Genomic DNA, 22136 nt, shown 5'->3' with positions numbered 1-22136 from the left:
CTCAATCCATTCCACCATTGTAACATCCCAGGATGATAAAAAAAAAAAAGGGAATATGAGCATGGATTGAAGCTCTTCACCTCCAAGGACTATCGCATTAGCACTTTCCAAGAGTTTCTCCGACTCTTAAACACAGAGATTTGAGTCTCTCTGATATAAGCTAGCTGCCACAAAGTGACAGGGGAATTCAATTTAGAAGATGAGGACCACTTGAAGAAATAAATGGTGATCTCTTTTTTTTTTTCTATTCACTTTTTACTGTCTTGGAAGTTTTGCTTCTAGCTACCGGTTTAAATTCTGTGCACCAGATTAAGATGTAGCAACAATTAGCCTCCCGCTGAGGTTTGTTCAACATTATTCAGCAGGTCGAGGTTTATGAACCTGATGCCCGTATGAGGGCTCCGGCTTTAGTTGTGAAAAGAGAAGTTTGTTTAATTAGATCTTTTATTTATTTTACAGATGAGGTAATTTATTACTATCAAAGTCACTCTCCAAATTATATCCAGATCAAAACGGCAGGAATATAAACCATAATTTAAACGAAATTGATGGATTATTCAGTTAAAAATGTATTTATTTCTTATGGAGTTTATTCTGTTATGGTTTGAAACTTTATTGTTTAATTATTATTATTGTTTTTTTTACCAGATCACTCATGACCACATGATGGGAAAATGAATGGTGATAAAACCTTTATAAACCCCTTCAAAAGGTGGTCATATTTTTAATAACATTCATTTGATGCTTTTTACCATGAATGGGCCACTTGTATTAGGGAACATTATAATCCCTCCTCTCATAACAACTACTGAAAAGAAAAACAATACTTTATTTTAAATTGTGTCAATGAATGGGGGACAATCTGCAGTACGAGATATTGTGAGGTCAAATTGTGGCTGGTTTTAATCTGTGTTATGGATCATGATAAATATTTCTCCAATCATTCTCATGTTGGGCATATAATCAACAGCTTGTTGTTTTGTAAAAAGTCAGAAAAGCAACATAATCTAACTCAGAAAGTATAGATGCATAACTTGTACAGTATATCGATATGTCGTATATCCATATACATATATGTTTGTTGTTTTATATATATACAGTATATGGGATTTCACATGATTTTATATACATACCTGTATATATTGCCTCCACTAGTTAGCAATTAATTATAAAATGATACATTTAAAAACACGAACAAAAGAGACATTGTTGAAGATAATTATTTTAAACAAATGGTTTGAAATGGTATAAAGGTTACTTTTGATGGCCCACATCAGTAACCATACGAAGTGTCATCACAATGTACACAGTCCAATGATTCTCTTCATCTACAATAACCATGATAACAGAATGTGTCCAGTTTGCATGATATGATCAACAGAATCTGCTGTTCCATAAAGTCCACATTTCACCGTGACTCAGACCTTATGTGACCAAAAAACAAACCGTGTTCTGGATTTAGATTTTGAGCACATTTTATCAAAAACCTTTTGGACCATAAAATTGGACTGCTCATAATAATTGCCCTTAAGTACTCAACCCTGTGTCCCTCCATTATGTGCTTTTGGAAATTATTTAGTTCATTTTGAAAATCCCCCGATATTCCTCAATTCCAGATCCTCAATACTTCTGCCACACAGTTCTCAGATCTGTTGACCAGGTCCATGTACAGAATAGCCAGAGAGGTTAATGGAATCATTAACCCCAGTGTGAGGACTGTGTTGATGCGATGTCGTGGCTTCTCCATTGCATCGTTGTCACGTTACCACATACAAAACCAGATAAAGGCTCTTGTGTCAGTTTTTGGTTTTAAGCTTTTAATCCATTACACTGTTTTTATGATACCATTGTATGAGCTTTATCACTCGTGATGTAGTGTACGTCAACACTAATGCCAACGGCATATAAGTGGTGAAAAATTATTTTCCAAAGAACATATAACTGTAGTGTGTATAGCAAATATTGTGCGCTCCGGTTTCAATTTATTCTCTTATTTTAGCACAAATGTAAATAAAACTATATTTAAGAAGACAGTAAACCCTGAAAAATATGTACAAGAGTGTGTTTAATGAAGTGTGTTTACTGATAGACAACTGTTGGAAAAACATTGATTGCCCTATTTCATTTTCTAAATATTATTTTCAAAATCAGCACTTTACTGTGTAACTAATGCAGTTAACAAGTTATCAACACAAACTATTAGTACATCTGTGCAATGTGTCCCTACTAGATTAAGATTTCAGGTACAAACACTTTTGACAAAAAAAAAGTATTGGATCAGTTCCATCAGATTATTGAATCATGTGAAGTGTAAAGTATTAATATTTGAATACAACAATTTAAATATTGAAAGGTAGAATTTATTTTTTGGAATAATCTGATATTTGGAATATTTTTTTAATTATTTAATTATTTACACATATATATTCTCATTCCAATCATTCAAAAAATGAAATACTAAATTACAAAGCTAAAATGTGTTGTATTTAATTTATTAAAAAAAAAAAATTGTAATGTATTTGAAGCCCTTTTAATTTAATATAAAGTGTTTCTTGAACTTTCAGCCAATCATGTGACGCACATTCACAGGCGCGTCAATTCAGGTGATCAATAGTAAACATAGGTGAGTGTGAGTACAACGAAAGTGACAGTCAGCCAAGAAAGCAGTTTACCCAAGTGTAAAATCAACTCATGGCTTTGCCAACAAAGCATTAACAGATTGACAGGCAGGTGGAGAACGACAGAAAGAACATCATCCTTGAATCCTCGGATGATTGATGACAGGTGTGGGGGTGATCAGATAAGGACTGTAAGAGGTGATGATTTATGATTTTCAATGCTCGCCTCACTCCGAAGTACATATCAGAACTTATGTGTCAAAACTTTTCCTCAAAATATTGTGTTGTTCCTGTAAAAGGATTTGGGGTTTTTTTGTCAATTGAAAGTCAAGAGTGACAAATAAACAAATGAAAAATAATAGCTGCAATACTTTATTTACAATCAGCAGTGTGTATTATTGTGGACACACATACTGTTTTTTTGTGTACAGGTTTGTGTGTTAATTGTATTGATTTATTAAATATATTGAATATTCACAACAACAAAAAAAAATCCTGTTTAATGCTTTTTACCACTTAAGGATGTTAAGTCATATGCATGATTAGAATTAAGATAAGATAAGATTAAACGTTACCAAAGAGTGCATTTGTTACAAAGGTGTTTTTAAGGTCGTTGTTTATTTTATAAAGCATGTTCTTCTTTGGTTCGCTCAGGAGGTGCGATTCACTCTGGACCGCTGTGCCGGTGCATCAGTTATGGAAATGGAAGGACTGGGCAGCTGGCTGACCACAGCGGACCACACATCGTGTGAAATTACTGGTATCACACCCAACACTGACAGGTACTTGACAAACCCCTGAAACCTTTCCTTTTTGTTTAGCAGTTTTTTTATGTATAGAAACCAGCTGAACAAAGGTTCCGTCTCATTGGAATATGAATGTATAAAAACTGTGGTTTTGTAAATATGTTTTTAATATGCAATATTAAAGTATTTAAAGTGTAAGCACAAATGTAACACTAATTGCTTTTTTTTCTTCTAGCATTAACGGAACTTAATAAATCATCTTGATTGCTGATCACTGCAAAGTTGCTATTCAGCACTCCTGATAAAAACCTGCTGTTTGAATTTGTAGTCACCTTATTGCACAAATGGTGCAGAGAAAGATCTATGCTCATTTATCGAGATGCCAAATCCGAGAATCAGCACTTAAGTTCTATATGTTACCCCACTTTTTACCCAAGAAAAATGTGTTACAGGAAGTTAATAGAACAAAAATATTTACATTTTAAAAGACAGTTATTTTGCGCAGATTGAACTGTTGAATAGTACCTGCCCTAATATATTTTATTTTAAGTTAAACTAATTGTACCCTTTGATATTAACAATCAGATAGTTTATATAAAAATTTTAAGTAGTAAACCAGGAGGAATACTCAAAAATACTATATTCTTACCTGCGGTTAAGGGAAGAGCTTCTTGTCTTAATACTGACGTCTTCTGGATCTTGACGGTTCATGGTCTTGGTCTTTAGGTGAATCTTGACAATGCAGAACCACCTTGTGTTGTTTCCATTCATGATCATTTTTAGCAAGGTTATATCATTAGTGATTATAATTTGCATTATTTATATTTATATGCATACATATGACTTGAAATTACTAATAAATAAAGACCTTTAAAACATTCTTTTCAGGCATTTAAAATGTAGGAATTTGCACTTAATTCTCAAGTTAATTGTATTTTTTTTACATGTTTTTTTGTTTGTTGTACATTGTTTTTTATATGTTTGTTAAGTCAAAGACACAAATTTTGCCAAATAAAATAAAAATAAGGAGATCATATTGTGTGTGACATAAATACAGAAATACATACACTTTTGTCATTTCTGCTAGTGAAAAATAATCTAATGATAATTCAGTTGATGTTTAATAAAGTTCACTTTTCAACATAGCAAAAGAGATACAAGCTCAACCAAAATAAGTAGGGCCTTAAGGAACAAATTAGAAGAAATGTGAGAGGGGTAAGTACAGAGCTAATGTGGGTTCATTCAATTCACTTAACCCTCTGTTATCTCTGGGTCAAAGTGACCCGTGAACAAATGTGTTTGTGGTGTCCCTTGTATTTGAGTGAGGAATGTGAGGATTAGAGATGTCTGAAGGAGTTAACGCCGTTGACATTGCCTTGACCTTGGGGATTTTAACTCATCCAAATTTGTGTTTGGTGGAAGCCTTTCGGAATAAGATAATTAATGGCTTGTGAATCTGGATCAAGCTAAAACAGCTACCTAACAACTTTGTGCTTTGTAAAGGATTTAGACAGACATGTAAACTCTGTGTTGTTCTACTATCTTTCTTATAAACAAGTACAATATGTGACTTTAAATCAGTTCTGATTTCTGTTCTTAGTTTAAGCAAGTAAAAGGTTAACTAATGTGAAAACACAACTCTCCTGACTTACTTAAGTGTTAAAGTCTTTCTGTCCAACATGCAGTAAGTTCCTCATCATGACGATGTTTTGAAGTTTTTACTTTATAAATATCTTCCCCATCTGAAGTCTCGACGAACAAGAGGTTACAAGACCATATTCCATTATGAAGTAATACTAAAGGGCTCTGCTCCTCCATCCAGCTGTAATCATGCCCTTTGTTTATACAACAAGCTCAATAGAGGTGAAGACTTGATTTTGCGAAGTGACTAACTTTGATGCTTGAACAATCCCAGCAGAGTAGGTTTGGTTATGGTACATGACAAAACAAGATTTTATCTCCAGAAAAAGAAAGTGGAAATTGAGCATATTTTGTAATGTAAATATTTAAATGAAAAGAGAGTTTTGTACAAGTAAAAAAGAGGTCCTAGATCAATTTAAGACACACTTAAATCAACACATAAGTTGCTCTTTTAGGTCTGATTTCTAACCTGACATGTGAAATAGGGAAATGTAATGAATGGGATTTTTGAAAAGATCTTTTCAGCATTTTTGGAAAACAAAAACAAGCCCCACTTCACAGGCATCATTTCCTTCTTTTCAAAGCTTTGGCACATGGAGGTGGTTGTCGAGATCTTACAAAAAATATGTTCGCTCCATCATGACTACTTCTTGCTTGGCACAGGCCTGAGTTGTTATCAGACTCAGCAGATTTGCACGTCTCTACTCTCAGCAGGTTCCTTCTATTGTCCGGTCGTCTGGAAGCCGGTTTAGACTTTCCATCTGCTCTTTGCCCAACTGATCAAAGCCACTATAAAACAGGTTAAGCCCATCTGGCAGCACAGTCGACTACATGATTGGAGCGTTCAGGCTTTTGTAGTCTCGAGTATGTTTTTTTTTTCTTATCACCTGCCACATATCTGTGGTGATATTGTTGTGTGACGTCTCTGGATCTCCAAGCTGTCTTTCACTCTCTTGGTGTTTTCCTTCTCATCCACTAACAGCTGCTCCAGCTGCAGGCTTTTTCCGAGGGATTTTTTTTTCTTCAGTTTTCTTTGCAGATGCTTCGTGTCACAATGACAGATACTCAAGATGGATGAGATGGTGCTTGCTGACCCTTCGTGGGCAGAGATTGAAAGCTAGTGTATTGTGGCAAAATTCATGAGTGCACAGATGAGTCCCTTTTAAGGATAAAACTTGAACTTCAGGATTTGAGTAAACTATCTACCTACGTGGATTAATAATGGGGTTTTACAAGGCCATTGTGACATATTTTTTGAAATACTACTCCTTATTTAATAACACAATTTAAACTCTCAGAAAACAACCATCAATACAGCTAGGCTGCCAAGTTTCAGCAAATGAGAAGCGTGAGATTCAAGCATTCAAGTTGTATTATTTAATTATTATTATTAAAAACTGCCATTTTCAATTATATAAAACCTATTTATTAGGTATCCATCTTAATTTACAACAAATAAATTAACAAATAAAAGATTAACAAACAAAACATTTCAGAGAATATCAGTGATAATGAGGACAGTTGCGCTGATGCTCTTAATTTCTGAACTGCTTTTGGGGAAATCACCGCTCAGTTTAGCGATAACTTTATCTTAACTTAATTGAAATGCAGCTCAAGACAGGAGAAACCGAACAACTTATATCTTAACAGCAGTATGATGTTGCTGTTAAGTTACAATGACTCGATCATGCACTTGTTTCTATCTGAGTGAGTAGAGATGCTCAACTGTCAGATAGACCCGCCTTATGTTGCTTTAGATTGGTTAATATTATGTGGTGGCTTCCGTGATTGGCTAGATTTATCCAAAAATCCCCAAGAATCAGAATTCTCTCTGTATTATCTGCAGACGAATTGTCCTCAATGAGTCCGTAATATTGTCTTGTCATATCCCAGTGAAATTCCAGGAGCTTTTCCCCTCATAGATCCACTAAACCACAATAGCAGCTCTCAGTCTAATTCGGCTTTTTTTGAGGGACCAGAATGTCCCCGTCACTGAAGACTCTGAATGGGGAATTTTTATAATAAGCGTCATTTCTTTTTGTACGACTTCCAGACTAGCACTTCTCCTGAGGAAATTCTTCATGGTTTCCCCTACTTCTGTTATCTGGTTCTGAATTCTTTCCAGCAACTCTTCATTTTGCTAGTCCAATGGGACATCAATAAACTCGATTATTACACCAAACGGAAGACAACACGATAATGTGTTGCCTTGTTAATCTTATCTCTCACAGGGCCCTCAGAATCAAGAGCCATTACTGTGAATTTATTTGCCGAATGTGTGAAATTGTATCTCTATTTGTTCCAGGTACTTGAACATGAGCCAGGTTCTCCAGCTCGGTGGGGTCAACGAGGACATCCCTTACATATACCCTCAGCTCCAACACAAACACTTCACAGGCTGTATACGCAATCTGGTAGTGGACAGCAAGGTAAGATAGCTTTAGGCCGCAGATGAATAGTAAAGGAATTATCCAAATATGTTATATCTTTTCACCACAATAGAGCATGTAAGACCTTGGACAGTAACATGTCATACAGGAATGACTTACCTTATGACAAACTTTTTTTTCCCTTCCCCAGGAAATAGTTCAAGTATGAAAAGTAGGATGACCCTGGTATATGAAAAACACATGTATAGAGTCCTTTAGAGAAGAACCAAGAGTAGTTATTTATTGTTGAAGCTTCATGAAGCATTGTCCTTTCTTTCTATCCCCCCTAAGGGTTGGAACATTCTCAGTTATTTGTCTCTTTTTTTGTTTGTTTTTGTTAGGTAAGGTAAAAACCTTTGTAACATAAAAACACAAACTTTGGATTATGGATTCTTGACAGGATGGAGGGATTTCTTTTGGGAACATTTGTTAAGGTTTATATTTCCAACCGGAACTACTTGAGCTGACTATGATTTGCACAAGGTACATCATGTAATCTCTAAAACATGTGATTTTTTGCTTTTTCGACCTTTCCTTGAAACTAAAAGGAAAATGTTTCAAATGTTTCTTTTGAAATGTCTTAGGTTCCAATCGGACTTTTAATTAAAAAAGGAGGAAATTATACTCTTAAAAAGAACCTGGTCTCAGAAAAATGTCCAGTTAAATAATTAGTAGTTTCTGTGAAAACGTATTAACATTAACAGTGTCTCGCATAGACAAATATTCTGAATTTTCTTTTTCCAAATGTTCATCCAGGGTCATGTCACTGGCCGTGAAGCTTGAGCAATGAGGCCCAGAACTCCCTTTACCTGGACACTTTGTCCAACTCTTCCAATGGGATGCCGAGCCATTCCCAGGCCAACTTAGAAACAACTTCCCCTGGCTCCTCTAAACTTAGAGCAATGGTTTTCTTTGAATCCCTTGAGGGTCATGCTTTCAATCTTATCTCTCAGTCAGCCAGTGGAGGAAAGTAATTTTGGACTTTTATCTGTTATCTTGTTCTTTCGGTCACAACCCACGGGTCTTGACCATAGGAGAGGGTTATAACATAAATTGACCGGTATATTGAGATCATTATTTCAGCTCAACTTTGTCTTAACCACAACAGATTGCAGCAATTCTGCCTTGTGGATCACCTGCTATATTCTTAATCACTCATAAACAATATCCCAAGGTATTGCCTCCTGTTGGGGTAGGATCTCATCCCCCACCTGGAGAGGGAACTTGACCTTTTTTTCCTAATTGGAACCATGGACATACATTGCCGGCAGTTTTGGCTCCGGAACCAATTCACTGGAGAGGGAACTGATAACATTATCATAATACGTTAATGAAAAATAACTTTTCTGTATTGAATTTGGTTTTTCAGTCTGCTCTGCCGTTCAGAATCATAATTATCTGTGGATGAACTTGAAGTATCAAGAGGATGGCGAGTCCTGTCATAGACAATTATGACCTCTTTGTATCTCAAGGAAAATGTGCCATTAATTCCAGAGATGATGCAGAAAGCTGCACAACTACTTGACAATGAGAGGCATTAGCATGACGCATGTAGGCGGACACATGGACAAGGAGCGAGCAACAGCAGTCATAATGGTGATTCAAATGTATGTTGGCCACAATTTATTTATTTTTATCCTGTTGGTATGGGTTTCTTTCGGGTTGTTTATCACAGTAGGTGATTATATAGGGCCCTTGTCCCCATAGTGACGTGATATAGCTGGGATATGCCTGTATGCAAAGGGCAGTAAAGCTACTTCATCCTAATGGATTCACCTTTGGAACAGGAAATGTATACCTATATGAATTATTTTTCCACCAAATTCAGTAATGTGTGCTCTTGAATGTGGTTATAAGACCGAGGGCTAGAACACTGTCGGTTAATGATGCCTGGACTGCTTGTATTGCTCTTAAAGGCCATGTCTACACATTCAAACGAAAAGTAAAAACTAAATATAACTTAATACATTCCTTACTTACCAACTGAAAGGTAAATTCAACATATTGCTCACTGACCATAGCACAAATACATTTAGTCATATTGCATATATTTTTCACAACTAAAAAACATGTTTTTGACTATTACTGACTAGGTCTTAATAGTACAACTTAATCAAGATGAACACAGCTAAGATGTCAGCCACACGTCAACATGCTACTTAGCTCAGCGTACCTTTCTTCCAGCCGCGTTATCGTGGAAGATAACGTCTTTTTTCTCTTAGAGTTGTAGAATTGAACCGTATTGGACCCAAGTTTTCTCAAGTCTAGTCATATCTGCAGTAAACGTACCTGACGTAGCATTTAGCAACATTAAAGTGAGAAGACAATTCATGATACCATGATAAGCACGAGAAAATTACTTTCTCTTGTTTTGTTAACAAATGTACATGTGATATTTGGCAATAGCGCAACGAAGCACCAGAAAATGGCACTTTTGCTGTAACAATACAAAAAGATTATTTTGTTCACAATACTGAAGACTCTCGGCTAAAATTGCAGGTACACTATTTTGGTACTAGGGAGATAAAGAAACGCTATTTAAAAAGAAAACTTATTGGGCCTTTACCAAAAGAAAAGTATCAGAAAATATATCAAATATATATATATATATATATATCAATAGAATTCATTGTGTAAAAGGTGAAATAACTCACTTATTAATATTATACACATAATAATAACCTTATCATAGACAATATTTCTAAAGAACATAAAGTTAGAAAAAAAAATAATTCTTAATGGCATTTTAGGTGATTAATAAATACATTGTATTGTATACAGACTTAATAAATGGATTCCAGTCACTTTGCACTGAAATGCCCTTTATGCTTTCGTTTACTGATTTGATGTAATACAAGTAGGAGTAGCTGTGGCACTAAACGTCAGGATGAATTAAAAAACAATCAAAAAATATCTATGGAGGTCTTCGCTGGATGCTGGTTGCATTTTTTTTGTGTGTAAATGCACGTCACGCCTCCACCGTGTGTAGAAACTGCTCTTTCAGAAGTAGAAGAAGCATTAAAACATGTAGAGAGCCTCTTATTCAGTATAAAACTAATGGAACTATTTGAGCCATATAAAGCAGAATTCATTATTGTTGTTTTGAGGCTGTCAGAAATTAATTACATTTTAATTACTTTTGTTTGGATTTATTTATCCAGAAGCAGTATTAAATTTAAATGTTTGTTATCTTCATGAAGACAGTAACCATGTCAATCATGGTTTGTTAGCAAGAGTTACCAGGAAGCTTAGTAAACACCCTCACAGCTGCGTACTTCATATTTCAGGCCCGAGTTTGTTTTTGTTTTTTTTTCCCTAAATGAATCTTGGCAAATAAGGGATCCTACTGTGTTGTTGTGTGACAGACCCTGTTGTGGCTGCCACTTTTTTTTTTCTGTCAAGTCGATGCAGCTGCATTTTGGCATTCAAGCCATGCCAGGTTTGTGCACACATCTGCACACAAAGGGAGATCCACATTAATTGGTGGCTCTTGAGTGTTTGTAGTCATTGATTGACTGTGTGTGTTCCACCCTTGAGCAATCATCCCAAAAAAATCTACAACAAGATATATGGAGCTTTAAAAGGTCATCAACTAATAAGATCCCTCTTTGTAGGTCAGAGCTAATTAGCCTGATCTGTTTCAGCTCAATATTTTTATGTAATGACGCTCATTTTGTCCAACAGTGGACTCTTCTTCAACTCTGTGCCTTCAACGACCTTGAATGCTACTCATGCCCTCAGTGCAAATTATCAGTATTTTGAAAATGATAGCGGTACATTTCTGGTCATTTAGCATACTCTTTTATCCTTTAAAAAAGTGCCTTATTGTCCTCATTTTTCCGAGCCCCGTAGATGACACTCTCTCTAATCCTTAATTAAAAATTCTATTGAAACCTCACATCATGTTTAAAACTAAGCGTACCAACTGCTGACCTCTAAAGATAAGGACACTGCTTCATGAAGCTTTTTCAACTATTCAAACCATGAACCAACAACTATCGAACCGACTTTCTACACTTAAAGAAGGTTAAGAAAGAGAATGATGTAATCTTTTTAATTTTAGTTTTTTTAAAGGTATTATTAGTATTATTTTTTATCTTGATTCTTGTAATCAAATGTAAATTACAAATAAGAGTGTTTGAAAATGATCTGCTGTTTGTTCCACAACTCCAAGAACAAATCAATCCTCAAACACAACAATCAGAATACTCAATGACTCAATAGGCAAGTGCCAGAGTTGAAGACTGGATTCCAGATACTATCAGAAACCATTAACAGAGGCAGAGAAGTAGGTTTGTGTGAGAGAGTTTTGGCAGGTTGCAAAGCATGGACTTGAATTTGTACTGTGTAAGAAGTGGACATGCCCTTCTGATATAAGAATTAACTTGTGGTACTGTTTACTAGTGATGGGGGGGATGAAGCTTCATGAAGAAGTGTCATTATTTTCAGAGTCCACTAGCTGGCGCGGTGTACTAAACCTCTAAACAACATGACACCGCTCCATCACGCTTCATTAGCCCATCACTACCACCCAGACTTTGTGCAGTGTGTGCAAGAGTGACCAAATAGTTGCTTAAAAAAGACATGTGATAGACCATTCCAAGGTGGGTTGAGTAGAGAACCTTGTGGGACCCCAGTAGAAAGATGGTTTGAATACAGAGTCCCTCAAAGCTACCAGGTTGTTTAAAAGGTAGGAAACCATTTTTTAAGTCAAATGGGTGATCATTAAGCAAACAAGGTCGCAGGCTGAACAAAATGTGTATTTACCAAACTGTCTATAACATGAAAGCACAAGTCTGCTATTGTCCTTTCATTCTTGGAGGCTCAATGCCTCTTAATTATTAGTTTGACTCTAGTTGAAAATCTCTGTATAATTGCTGACATCCATAATGTTACTTATCTTATCTTAAACACTGGAATATGTATAAGTAACCATATCAACACATACTGTGTATATAAATGTATAAGACTTGACGGCCAGGCCTTGACAGTTTTACAAAAATATGAGAATATAATGAACAGTATCTCAAACCTCTTTTCCTATAGGCTGTCATCTTTTTTCTGTTTCAACCAAACAGGCAAGATGGTCCCCATACAACTGCACTATATTTGGTTCATGAGGTTAAATATTCCTCCCAACCCATCTTATTGTCTTTTTTAAATTGTTCTCAAACTGATTTTTAGTCTTGACATAAATCATCACCCTCTGTTGCAGTTGCGTTTTAGCGACTTTATCTTTTATCTACTACATCCAGCTGTACGACTTGGGCTCCCCGGCCGACGCTCACTCCAGCTCCCCGGGCTGTCTGACCACCGATAGCAGCTGCGTCAACATGGGTTATCCATCGTGTGGCCACCGGGGTCGGTGTCACGGCGAGTGGGGATCCTTCAGCTGCCAGTGTGTGCCCGGTTACACAGGACACCAGTGCGATGAAGGTAAGCCAAAAACTTTTCCTGTGCGACTACGGTCACTTTTATCGGTTTTACGATGCTTTGATATACTTTGTTGAGTGTGAAACTGCACCTTGTATTAGATAGTTTAATGCGTGTGCCCACTTGTAGGTAGAAGGCTTGAAAGAAACTCTGCCGAATAGTATTCAAGGCAAAAATACAGATTTTACTCACCTTTATTCGCCCCGATTTGCTTTTGTATTAAGGGTATATATCTGCAACTCTTTGTATTGGTAAAAAATCTTAAGTGTTTTAGTTTTTTCATTCATGCGGCAGAATTTTAACGGCCCTCACGCAGGCCTTCAGCAGACAGCACAATAAAAATGGCCTGAAGAAAGAAGCCACTTCTGAGTTTAATGCTGTGGAGGCGGTTGTCTGACTGAAACTGTTTGACTCTTTTGCTGGAGTGAGATGAGATCTGGAATGACCCTGATCCTGAACTGCTTTTTGTACACATCCTCCACACTGAGGAGTGTGCCCTCCATTGATGCTTTCTGCTGATTGCTGCACTCTCAGCGCTTCTTGTTATCAGTGCTTGGATCGTGCCTGTCATGTAAGGCGATGCTCTTTTACAGGAGTCTTAAACATTTAGCCGAAGACATTTTGGTGCACGCAGAAGGAGTTTATATGTATATTACAGACATCAGGCGTGTTGGCAATATTTACATTATCTAAGCGGGTCTAGGTATGGAAAGTTAACATGGTCATGACGTCACATTTTGCAAGTACGATTTCATCTAAAACGTTTTTCAGGTTTTATTGAAACTTTGCATGGAGAAAAACAGTACGCTAAGGTACCAATACATGTTAACCATTATTTAAAAGACCATGTTGACAAGGAGCTTGGAATTAAAATAGAATACAAACACAAGGACACAGGGGTATTTTTGGGGGTGATGACAGTATATAATAAGATTAAGCTAAACCAAATAGGAATCAAATAACATTAGATTAAAAAAATATAGTAACATATAATACATTAGATACATTACATTAAGTGGCCTTATAAAAAAGGAACACATTTCTTAAAAATAAATACATTCAATAAAGTTGTCTACCAGTTGTTTTTTGGGATTGTAGTATAAGTATATCTGAATCTTTTTTTTTTCAAATTGGTTAATTATCATTGATTCAACTGTTTCCAATTTAAATGCTAAATTAATACTACAATACTGTTGCTTAAGTATCCAGAAAGTTCACTTACGTGCCGTACCGAACGCTTCAGTATAGCTAAATAAATAAAATGAAGAGTGTCTTTTTTAATTTTTAATTATGTATAATTGAATATGTTCATAGCAACACAATTACAGCCAAAAGGAAGAAAAAAGGTGCTTTTCCGACAGTCTGTTCCTCTGGAAGTTGATAATTTCATCCACAAAACCATTCACAATCTGTTCACCTGTTTCATGTTCAAGGAAAAAGGCAGTTAATATGAGTAAGTGCCCTTAACAATTGTCCAAAACAACTTCGAACACAGATAAATCCAACTCTAATGCCAACTTAATTGAAGGCCACATTTTAACATGGCTCGTTTTAATTAGCCATATGCATAATGAATGGGTTTTATCCATTTTCGCAACCAGTGCCAGTATTCTGTTCCAGTGGCGGAACAGTAATTATCATTTTTTAACCACATGTAAATATACTACCATCTCCAATCAGCTGCTTTACGCAGACAGATCATTGCTTCTTAATGAAATTAGTGAATTCATGAATAAATTATTTTTAAATTAATCTTTCAAATGGGTCTGGAATCAGCCAGCGTTGTAGGAACTTTGATGTTAACATACTGCTATCTGTGCCCACCTTTTTTCTTTATAATGTTTAATGGGGGAAGAAGTTTTTGTTTAATTCGTATTATCACTGTCCTGTGAGTATTCAATGAACCAAAAAAGAATACACCCTTGCATAAACTCAGGGTCGATGTGACCCAGAGGCCCCGTTTTATCCTTTGTGTTGATTCTGGGTCAAGATGAACAACCTCCACCGCTGCATATGTATTTATGGAAACCAGGGAGCTCGTACATCTTGACCCAGAGACAACACAAGGGATACCACACACATTTGTTTTCAGTCCTTCGGGTCACCTTGACCCTAAAATAACACCAAGGGTTAAACAAGGGATGTGCTGCTGGTTCAGTCGCATAACCTTATTTGAATTATTGCAGTATACTGAATATTTACCTATATGCCACGCTTTTTTTGCCAGAACCCTTTATCAAAACATTATGACCCCTGGATAACCTCACCTTTTTGTTGCTGTAGATTTGATTTGTTTATCAAAACCAAATGTGTGGGACATGTAAGCCTCTTCAATGTGAAGAAAAACGCACACGAACCCATATGAAAGATGAAGTAAGGTGAAAACAATAGAGGAAGGAAGAGAACAACTATTCATCACAAGGGAATGAATATGAAGAAAATGGGAAATGCATCATCATGGCAAGTCCCTCAATGTGGGTGAGGATCTAGACGGGTAAATAAGGACTCCTTCATTCCTCTAGTGGAAGCAGACAAGCAGATATGGGACGAGTATAATCTGTCTCTCCCTGTGAGTAGCAGCTCTGTGTCTGCATCACAGTTATCAGAGATAGCGGGGGATTTTTGACAATCAAGCTTAAAAATCGAGGATAATCCTTCCAATTTGTTTTAAATTGGAGCTCAAGGACAGTCGTGGGTGGAAGATGTCTTCAATATTTCTTTCCTGCTGGGCTAGAGGTCAGGTAGATGTCAGCGAAAGAGGCGTATGAGTCACCAATAATAGGTGGAAAAAAATCAAAGGGCACTTCATGTGTGAGGTTCTGATTTGCATCATAGCTGAGACAAGTGACGTTAAGTGTTGACTATTAGTATTGTAACCAGGGTATCAGCAGTCTACTCTAACTGCTTAGTTCAGAGACGTTAAACTGAATCACACAAGAAGCTACAGTATTTTAGCTATTATTTCTGTAATTGTCCTCCTTAACCAAATTAGTTTCTATACTTCAGTTTTACTCCATAATCGCATATTTCTGGATTACTTTTATGCATCCAATGTTGAAATCTTCCTCCCCAAGATTCAGTCCCTCATCATGCTGATGTATTGAATTTATTACTTCATGAAGTTCTACCCCGTCTGAAATCTCGGCGAAGGAGAAGTTATTATGACGTATAATCCTCCAGCCATGCTTGGTTTATACTACGAGTCTCTTGGAAACTTCCTGGATTGACGACGTGCGGTGACAAACTTTAATGTTTCACCAATCACAGCAGAGTGGGTGTGGTCATTGTTAAAAAAGATTGAATCTCCAGGAAAACTAAGCGTTTTCATTTTCTAATGTAGATATTTCAATGAAAAGAGTGTTTTGTACAAACAGACACATACTGATGACGGGCTACATAAAGAGATTTGGCAAGCCCAGATTTGGCCCCCAGGCAATGCGTTTGACAGCTTATGGCGAATCACCTTCTGCATGTTTTTGGACTGTGGGAGTAAACCTTAGTGCCTAAAGTAAACTCAAATACTGAGAGAACCAACATAGACAGAGAAAGGAATTGGTGCCCCAAGAACTTGTTGCCTTCTTGCTGTGAAGCGGAAACACCATCACATTTTTGTTATTTTGTTCTACACAATACAAAATATGTTTTTTATAGACACATTAACGTACAAGAACGTACAAAGGCGACTCTCAGGAAAACCTAGTGCCACTTTAGCCAACGGTGGGTAAAACAAAAGAATTGTGACGTCTATTTTAGAAAGTATTTTCAAGTCTGTAGACATAAAATTGACTAAGACTTTTAAAAACAAGACTTTTAAAACTATAATAAGATGTATACAATCAATGTGGTAATGTATCCTTTGACTTTTGCCTCGCTAAGAAGTGGTTCCACAGCCACATCTGACTCCAGGCCCTCTGGCTGAAGATCTTTGCCCCTTCTGAAGTGGACAATTGGCCTTTGTTTGAGCATGATAATGGAAAGCACTTAATTTGAAGTTGCTGACTGTGGAAAGTAAAAAAAGAGGAACGAAACTGGCGAGACACCTTGAAACTGCCTTCGCTTTGCCAAAGCACTAACCATCTTGATTGTTCACTTCTAAACTTGTTATGAAAAGGGTTTGTCATCCTGTATCTGTTTATTTTGTCTATTTGTTTAAGCAGGGGGTGGTGTTATCTTTTTGGGGTTTATTATGTTGCAAATATGTTCGATATTATAAATAAATAAAACTGGAAGAGATCATAGTACGAGGCCATCCACTGAAGGAATGTGGGCTGAGAAGGGACTCCATGTTTGTGCAATGTTAGATGGTTCAGGATTGAAGATCATCCCATGACATATCATCATTTATATAGCTTTGATTATAAAGTTAAGATGGAAAATATTCCTTTAAAAAAATCCATATCAAATTAGAAAAAATGTCTGTTAAAATCCATGATACATTAAAAGAGAAACAGCTTGCGGCCCTGTCTCGACAAGAGTTGAACTCTGTTGGCCCCCCGGCCAGTTGAGTTTGACGTTAGCTCTGTATACTTTGAAGACTCACTAAAACTAATTTCCCTTTGCTGTGATTTTAAGGTCACGTTTCTCTAAAGTCGATTAATTGTGTTTCACTGAAATGCTCCCTCACTATCAGCGTCTGACTTTTGGTTATGTGTCCAATTCCAGAGGTCCCGGAGTATTCCTTTGATGGCCGCAGCCACGTTCACTATCAGCTTTCCTCCCCGCTGCCTGCCCGGAAGACAGCAATCCAAGTGCTGGTTCGAACCCGCAAACACAGCAGCGCCATCGTCAGCCTGACCTCAAAAGAGCAGAGTGAATACATCCGACTTGAGGTATGTTTTTTTTTTTAAAGATAATAATAAGGCTGGTGATTACCATCAAGGTTGCTCTATGTTTTTTTTGATAAATCGAGCGAAACATTTCCATTCCTCCAATAATTGGACCTCAAATGTCACCAAGTCTAAACGGGAGGATGATATCAGTGGCAACTGTAATTCCTGAAAGTGACTCTGGTTCAGTTTTTTGAAAGTTTCCAGATAAATTGAGATCTCTTCTGGAGAGAAAACATGCACTTTTCAGACTACATCAAACATCTTAAACGTTAATTTGTATTTAATCATGAAAATGGTATTTGATTTAATTCTTGGCAAAAGTAACTTCCCTGAAAGTTGTTGTTTTTTATATTTGCACATAATTTTAGCATTGAGTCCACCAACACACATTACATTAAGATTTCACACTTACAAGTAACTAGTAAGTATGCACATTTGCTTTTCTTTCCACCATCCTTGGCTCTTCGTTTTTTACAAAAAAAAGGTTCATATTATTGCAATAAATATATGTGAGTTGAAAAAGTTATCTGTAAAAAAAGCTTCTGTAATTATGTTCTTTCGAAACAGGGAGTTATGCAGGATAAATAAAGATTCCGATTAGTTTTTTTGTTTTTTAACTGCACAATAACCTCATTCATCCTGATCCTATTTATAATGTCTGCTGTCAACTCACTACAATTACTTACCAACAAGCCAAAGACTGTTGAGAAGTGCCTTGACATGGTAAAATACAATCAGATGATTGTTTTCAAATGGTTGTTATAATACTGGCATTGTCTTCTGTCATGATGATAATAATGAAACACAATAACCAAAACATCTTCGTTATAGTGATATAGTGACATAGGAATGACAGAATATGCCAAACTTCAAATAAAAACACATCGGTGCTTACTTTTAAAAGTCAGGTATTGCTTTAGCAATTTCAAAGTAAAGCCTTTAATGGAAGATGCACAACTTGCCCAATTTTATGTTATATATATATATATATATACATATATATATATTTTTTCTTTTGTTCCCTTTACAAGCCAGGGCTTAAAATAACTGTAATTTTCTTTCACAACAGCTGTAGCTGGGTCCCTCACATAAACCACATCTGCCATCTATCTGCTATCCTATTTCCATCCATCCATTTTCTTTTAAATGTCACACTGTTTCTCCAACCATTGCTGAGACATCTCGAACATATTAAATATTGTGTTTATTCTCGGCTGCACACAGCATGAAAATATGTCTTCGCTGCCAACCATCAAATGCTATTTGTGCCTGTAATCTACTTTATTTTTAATCAGCAGAAAGCATTATCATGCTTTACACTTGACTGGTCGAAGCTGTTTAAGGAGCAGTGTCATCAGGTTGAATGCCTTGAATACCAAAACAAAACCGCGTAACAATTGCAGGGAAGATTTGTTGGACTTTTATGGAGAAGACTCGGTAGGAAATGGTTTGTAAATGAGTGAGGAAAGGACAGGATTACTATTTTGTGTTCTTTTTCCACTAAGAAAATTGCATTAATCTGCTTTTAGTAGTCAGGTTGAATCAACCCAGTTTCTGTCTGCATCAAAAACAACAGAAACACCTTTAAAACAACCAGTGACGTGCAAATAAAAGCAGATTCTGTCTTCGTCAGTTAAGAATCAGAAGCTTTTTATTGCCAGTGTTGTAAACAAAACATGTACAGAATAAAAAAATGAAACTTAACCAAGCACCAAGGCAGACATTCTGCAGGTTTCTTTCAATAACAGTTCTCATCTTCACGTATCTTATCTTATAAATCTGGTTAATGGGTGGAGTTGGGGTGTCAGCCTACACCCCCAGAGAACATGCATTTGAACATTTCATTTAAATGTATTTTCCATTAAAAATAAATACATACATTTTTAATAGAAATGTGTTTAGAATGCACAGTTTAACAGCCACTCGGCAAGAGAATTCTGGAATCAGTGTCGTTTCTTGAAAGCTTCTAACTTTTGGCAGAATTTAACAATATAAAACACGTGTGTTGAACTATACCGGGGTTATTTCATGTGGCCCAGCTGGATGGTCGGTTTACAATTGTAGATTAGCGTTCATGTTGATATGGTTATGGATATCTACAATAATACAGAGACTTTAAATAGATCATTAAGACTAAACCTCTAAGAAGGAAAGGACAATATCCAACTTGTACTTCTGGTTATAGACAGTATGTAGAAACACAACCTCATTTGCTTAAAGATTTTGCACCTTGTATCATTCAGTTAGACACTTGTGATAAAAAAAAACAATTACTTTGTTGTTTTTTACTTTACAAAAAGAACTCTCTTACTTACTTGTATACAAAACAGTGTTGATCGTCTGATCAACTTCATGAAGCTATTTTTACTTGGATTGGTTTCACGGAGCTGTCTTTGGAGGTCAGTTTGTGGCACTCTCTGTTTAAAGTGTTCATGTGTATGTTTCAATAGAATGGATGATCAAAGCAATACGTTATTGGGGAGACCATTAAGTGGACTCTCTAAATCCGGACGCTGCTTCGTGAAGCGTCATCAGTCGCTTATTTTAATGGCATCATTTTTAGACCCAACATGAACTCAAATCATTCAGGCTGTGGGGTTAGCTTGTGAATCTCTCCCTGCGGGAAGCCACGTATAGGCAGCCGCCTTCATGTACACCTATTAAACGATGGCAAAAACACATCGTAATCCCTAAAGGAAGGGGTTCACTTCTAATTGAAGGTCAAATGTGGTGGCAGTAAATATGCCTGGTGAGAAATAGCATCCTTTTGATGACTCTATCAACATCACAGCTACACGATCTCAGTTTCTGTCCCTTCACCAACTATTTTAAGTGGGCACAGGAGGAACTTTTATTTATTTATTTAGTTTTTTTACAGATACAAAGAGAAGAAGGATAAATAGTAGTCTCCCACTAGTGCTTCACATCTTTCTTTCTGTGACTATACTCTGTCATCTCTGTCCTCTGTTTACGTGACGGCAATAGCGCTGGGACATCCAAGGAAGAAAATTATGCACTGTGGGACACTTGGAGGAAACAGTTTGAAATTGAAATGAGGGCGACCCACCCACCAGCCCATTCCTCTCAAAATGGCCTTTGGATTTATTCACCCTCTTTTCCCTGCTGTCATCGTCTGTCACACTCGCGCACAGGATGTGTTGTTAAATGAATGTCTTACGATGATGAAAGCGTGATTGGTGGCGCCGCTGAGCTGACAAGAAAGCCATATTCAATGATAGCTGGTGGAGAGAACCCTCTGTGCATTTTATTTTCGCAACACTTTCATTACCTCGTTGGCCGACTGTTGAGCTGGTGGTGGTGCATGTCACCACCCGACACAAATGACAGCTGACCGGATTTGTTGTCAACCGTGGCAGAAAAAGTTTCCTCCTGAGCAAACACTGATGCACTTTTCTTCCCTAGCAACATCAGCACATTTATATGTATCTATATATCACCCTATATGTGTACAATAAAAACTAAGGTTTATAAGTGGGAGGGTTGCAGGTAATTACTTTTCAAATTAAATGTTCACCAGCAACGCAATTTTTCTTCAAGCATTCATGGAAGGGATTGTCAGCACGCGATCTGGTAACACCTGCTATTTCCAATGTTTTTATGGCAAACCAATTTGGAAAGAAAAAAAAAAGGGGGAAATCATCAGATATCCAACTGTGTCTGTTAATATAGCCAAGAATACTTTGTCTCTTTGAGTATCATAGAATCAATTGTTTTGAAAGATCTCTATTATTGTGATGATCGACACGAGCAAACAACTGCTGAGATAATATCATGTTTTCGACCAAACCACTAAAGCATAACTCAATTCAATGCATGACACATGCGCCAATGGATCGAAGATTTCCCCAGATCATGCCCTACAATAGTTTTTTATCAGAATCTGGTTGCCATAAAAACATTGAGGATCAAAGTATGTCATTGCACATGCGTGCACATGTGTTCAATAATCGAACAGATTTCCTGGATCGTGTACTGACACGAATATCAACAGATCCCTTCCAGCTACTTTCACCCGTACATACAGTAAAGTATGCTTTATTAAAATATGTAATTAATTATCGCAGATCTGACCAGAGGATTTCTATTTTCCTTTTCAGAAATAATGTCTGTGCCAACAGGAGTTTAATATCAGTAGAGACTTAGCTGTTGCTATTTCATACATAAGTGTACATTTTTGTATTACAGTGTGCATTTATTTTTCTTTTTTTTTGTAGTTGAGCAGTCGAACCGGCCTACAGGCTGTACATTCTTCCAAAGATCAGGCCTCATGGAAATATGAGTTGAATAGTCTAATCTTTAGAGTCTCAATTGCAATAATGTGCTTTTGCTTAAACATGTCCTTGTTCATTTTCTGTCCCAGCTACTCTGGGTCAGAGGAAGGGGTTGCAAGGCACATAGAGACAGAACCAGACTAACGTT

General features: G+C 36.7%; 1 protein-coding gene across 1 annotated transcript in view; it reads left to right on the top strand.

The window, feature by feature from the left end:
- The window catches only part of LOC148086635 (neural-cadherin), a 288414-nt gene that overhangs the window by 221432 nt on the left and 44846 nt on the right, over nucleotides 1–22136 (top strand). Inside the window, exons 29-32 of the mRNA XM_087784779.1 lie at nucleotides 3273–3400; nucleotides 7311–7434; nucleotides 12690–12870; nucleotides 17530–17696. Coding sequence (XP_087640905.1) covers nucleotides 3273–3400; nucleotides 7311–7434; nucleotides 12690–12870; nucleotides 17530–17696 — 600 coding nt within the window. The remainder of the gene's footprint in view (nucleotides 1–3272; nucleotides 3401–7310; nucleotides 7435–12689; nucleotides 12871–17529; nucleotides 17697–22136) is intronic.

This window comes from Callionymus lyra, chromosome 2 (assembly GCF_982586985.1).
Source record: "Callionymus lyra chromosome 2, fCalLyr1.hap1.1, whole genome shotgun sequence".
In the NCBI taxonomy this organism is placed as follows: domain Eukaryota; kingdom Metazoa; phylum Chordata; class Actinopteri; order Syngnathiformes; family Callionymidae; genus Callionymus; species Callionymus lyra.
This window is presented reverse-complemented; position numbering and strand designations above follow the sequence as displayed.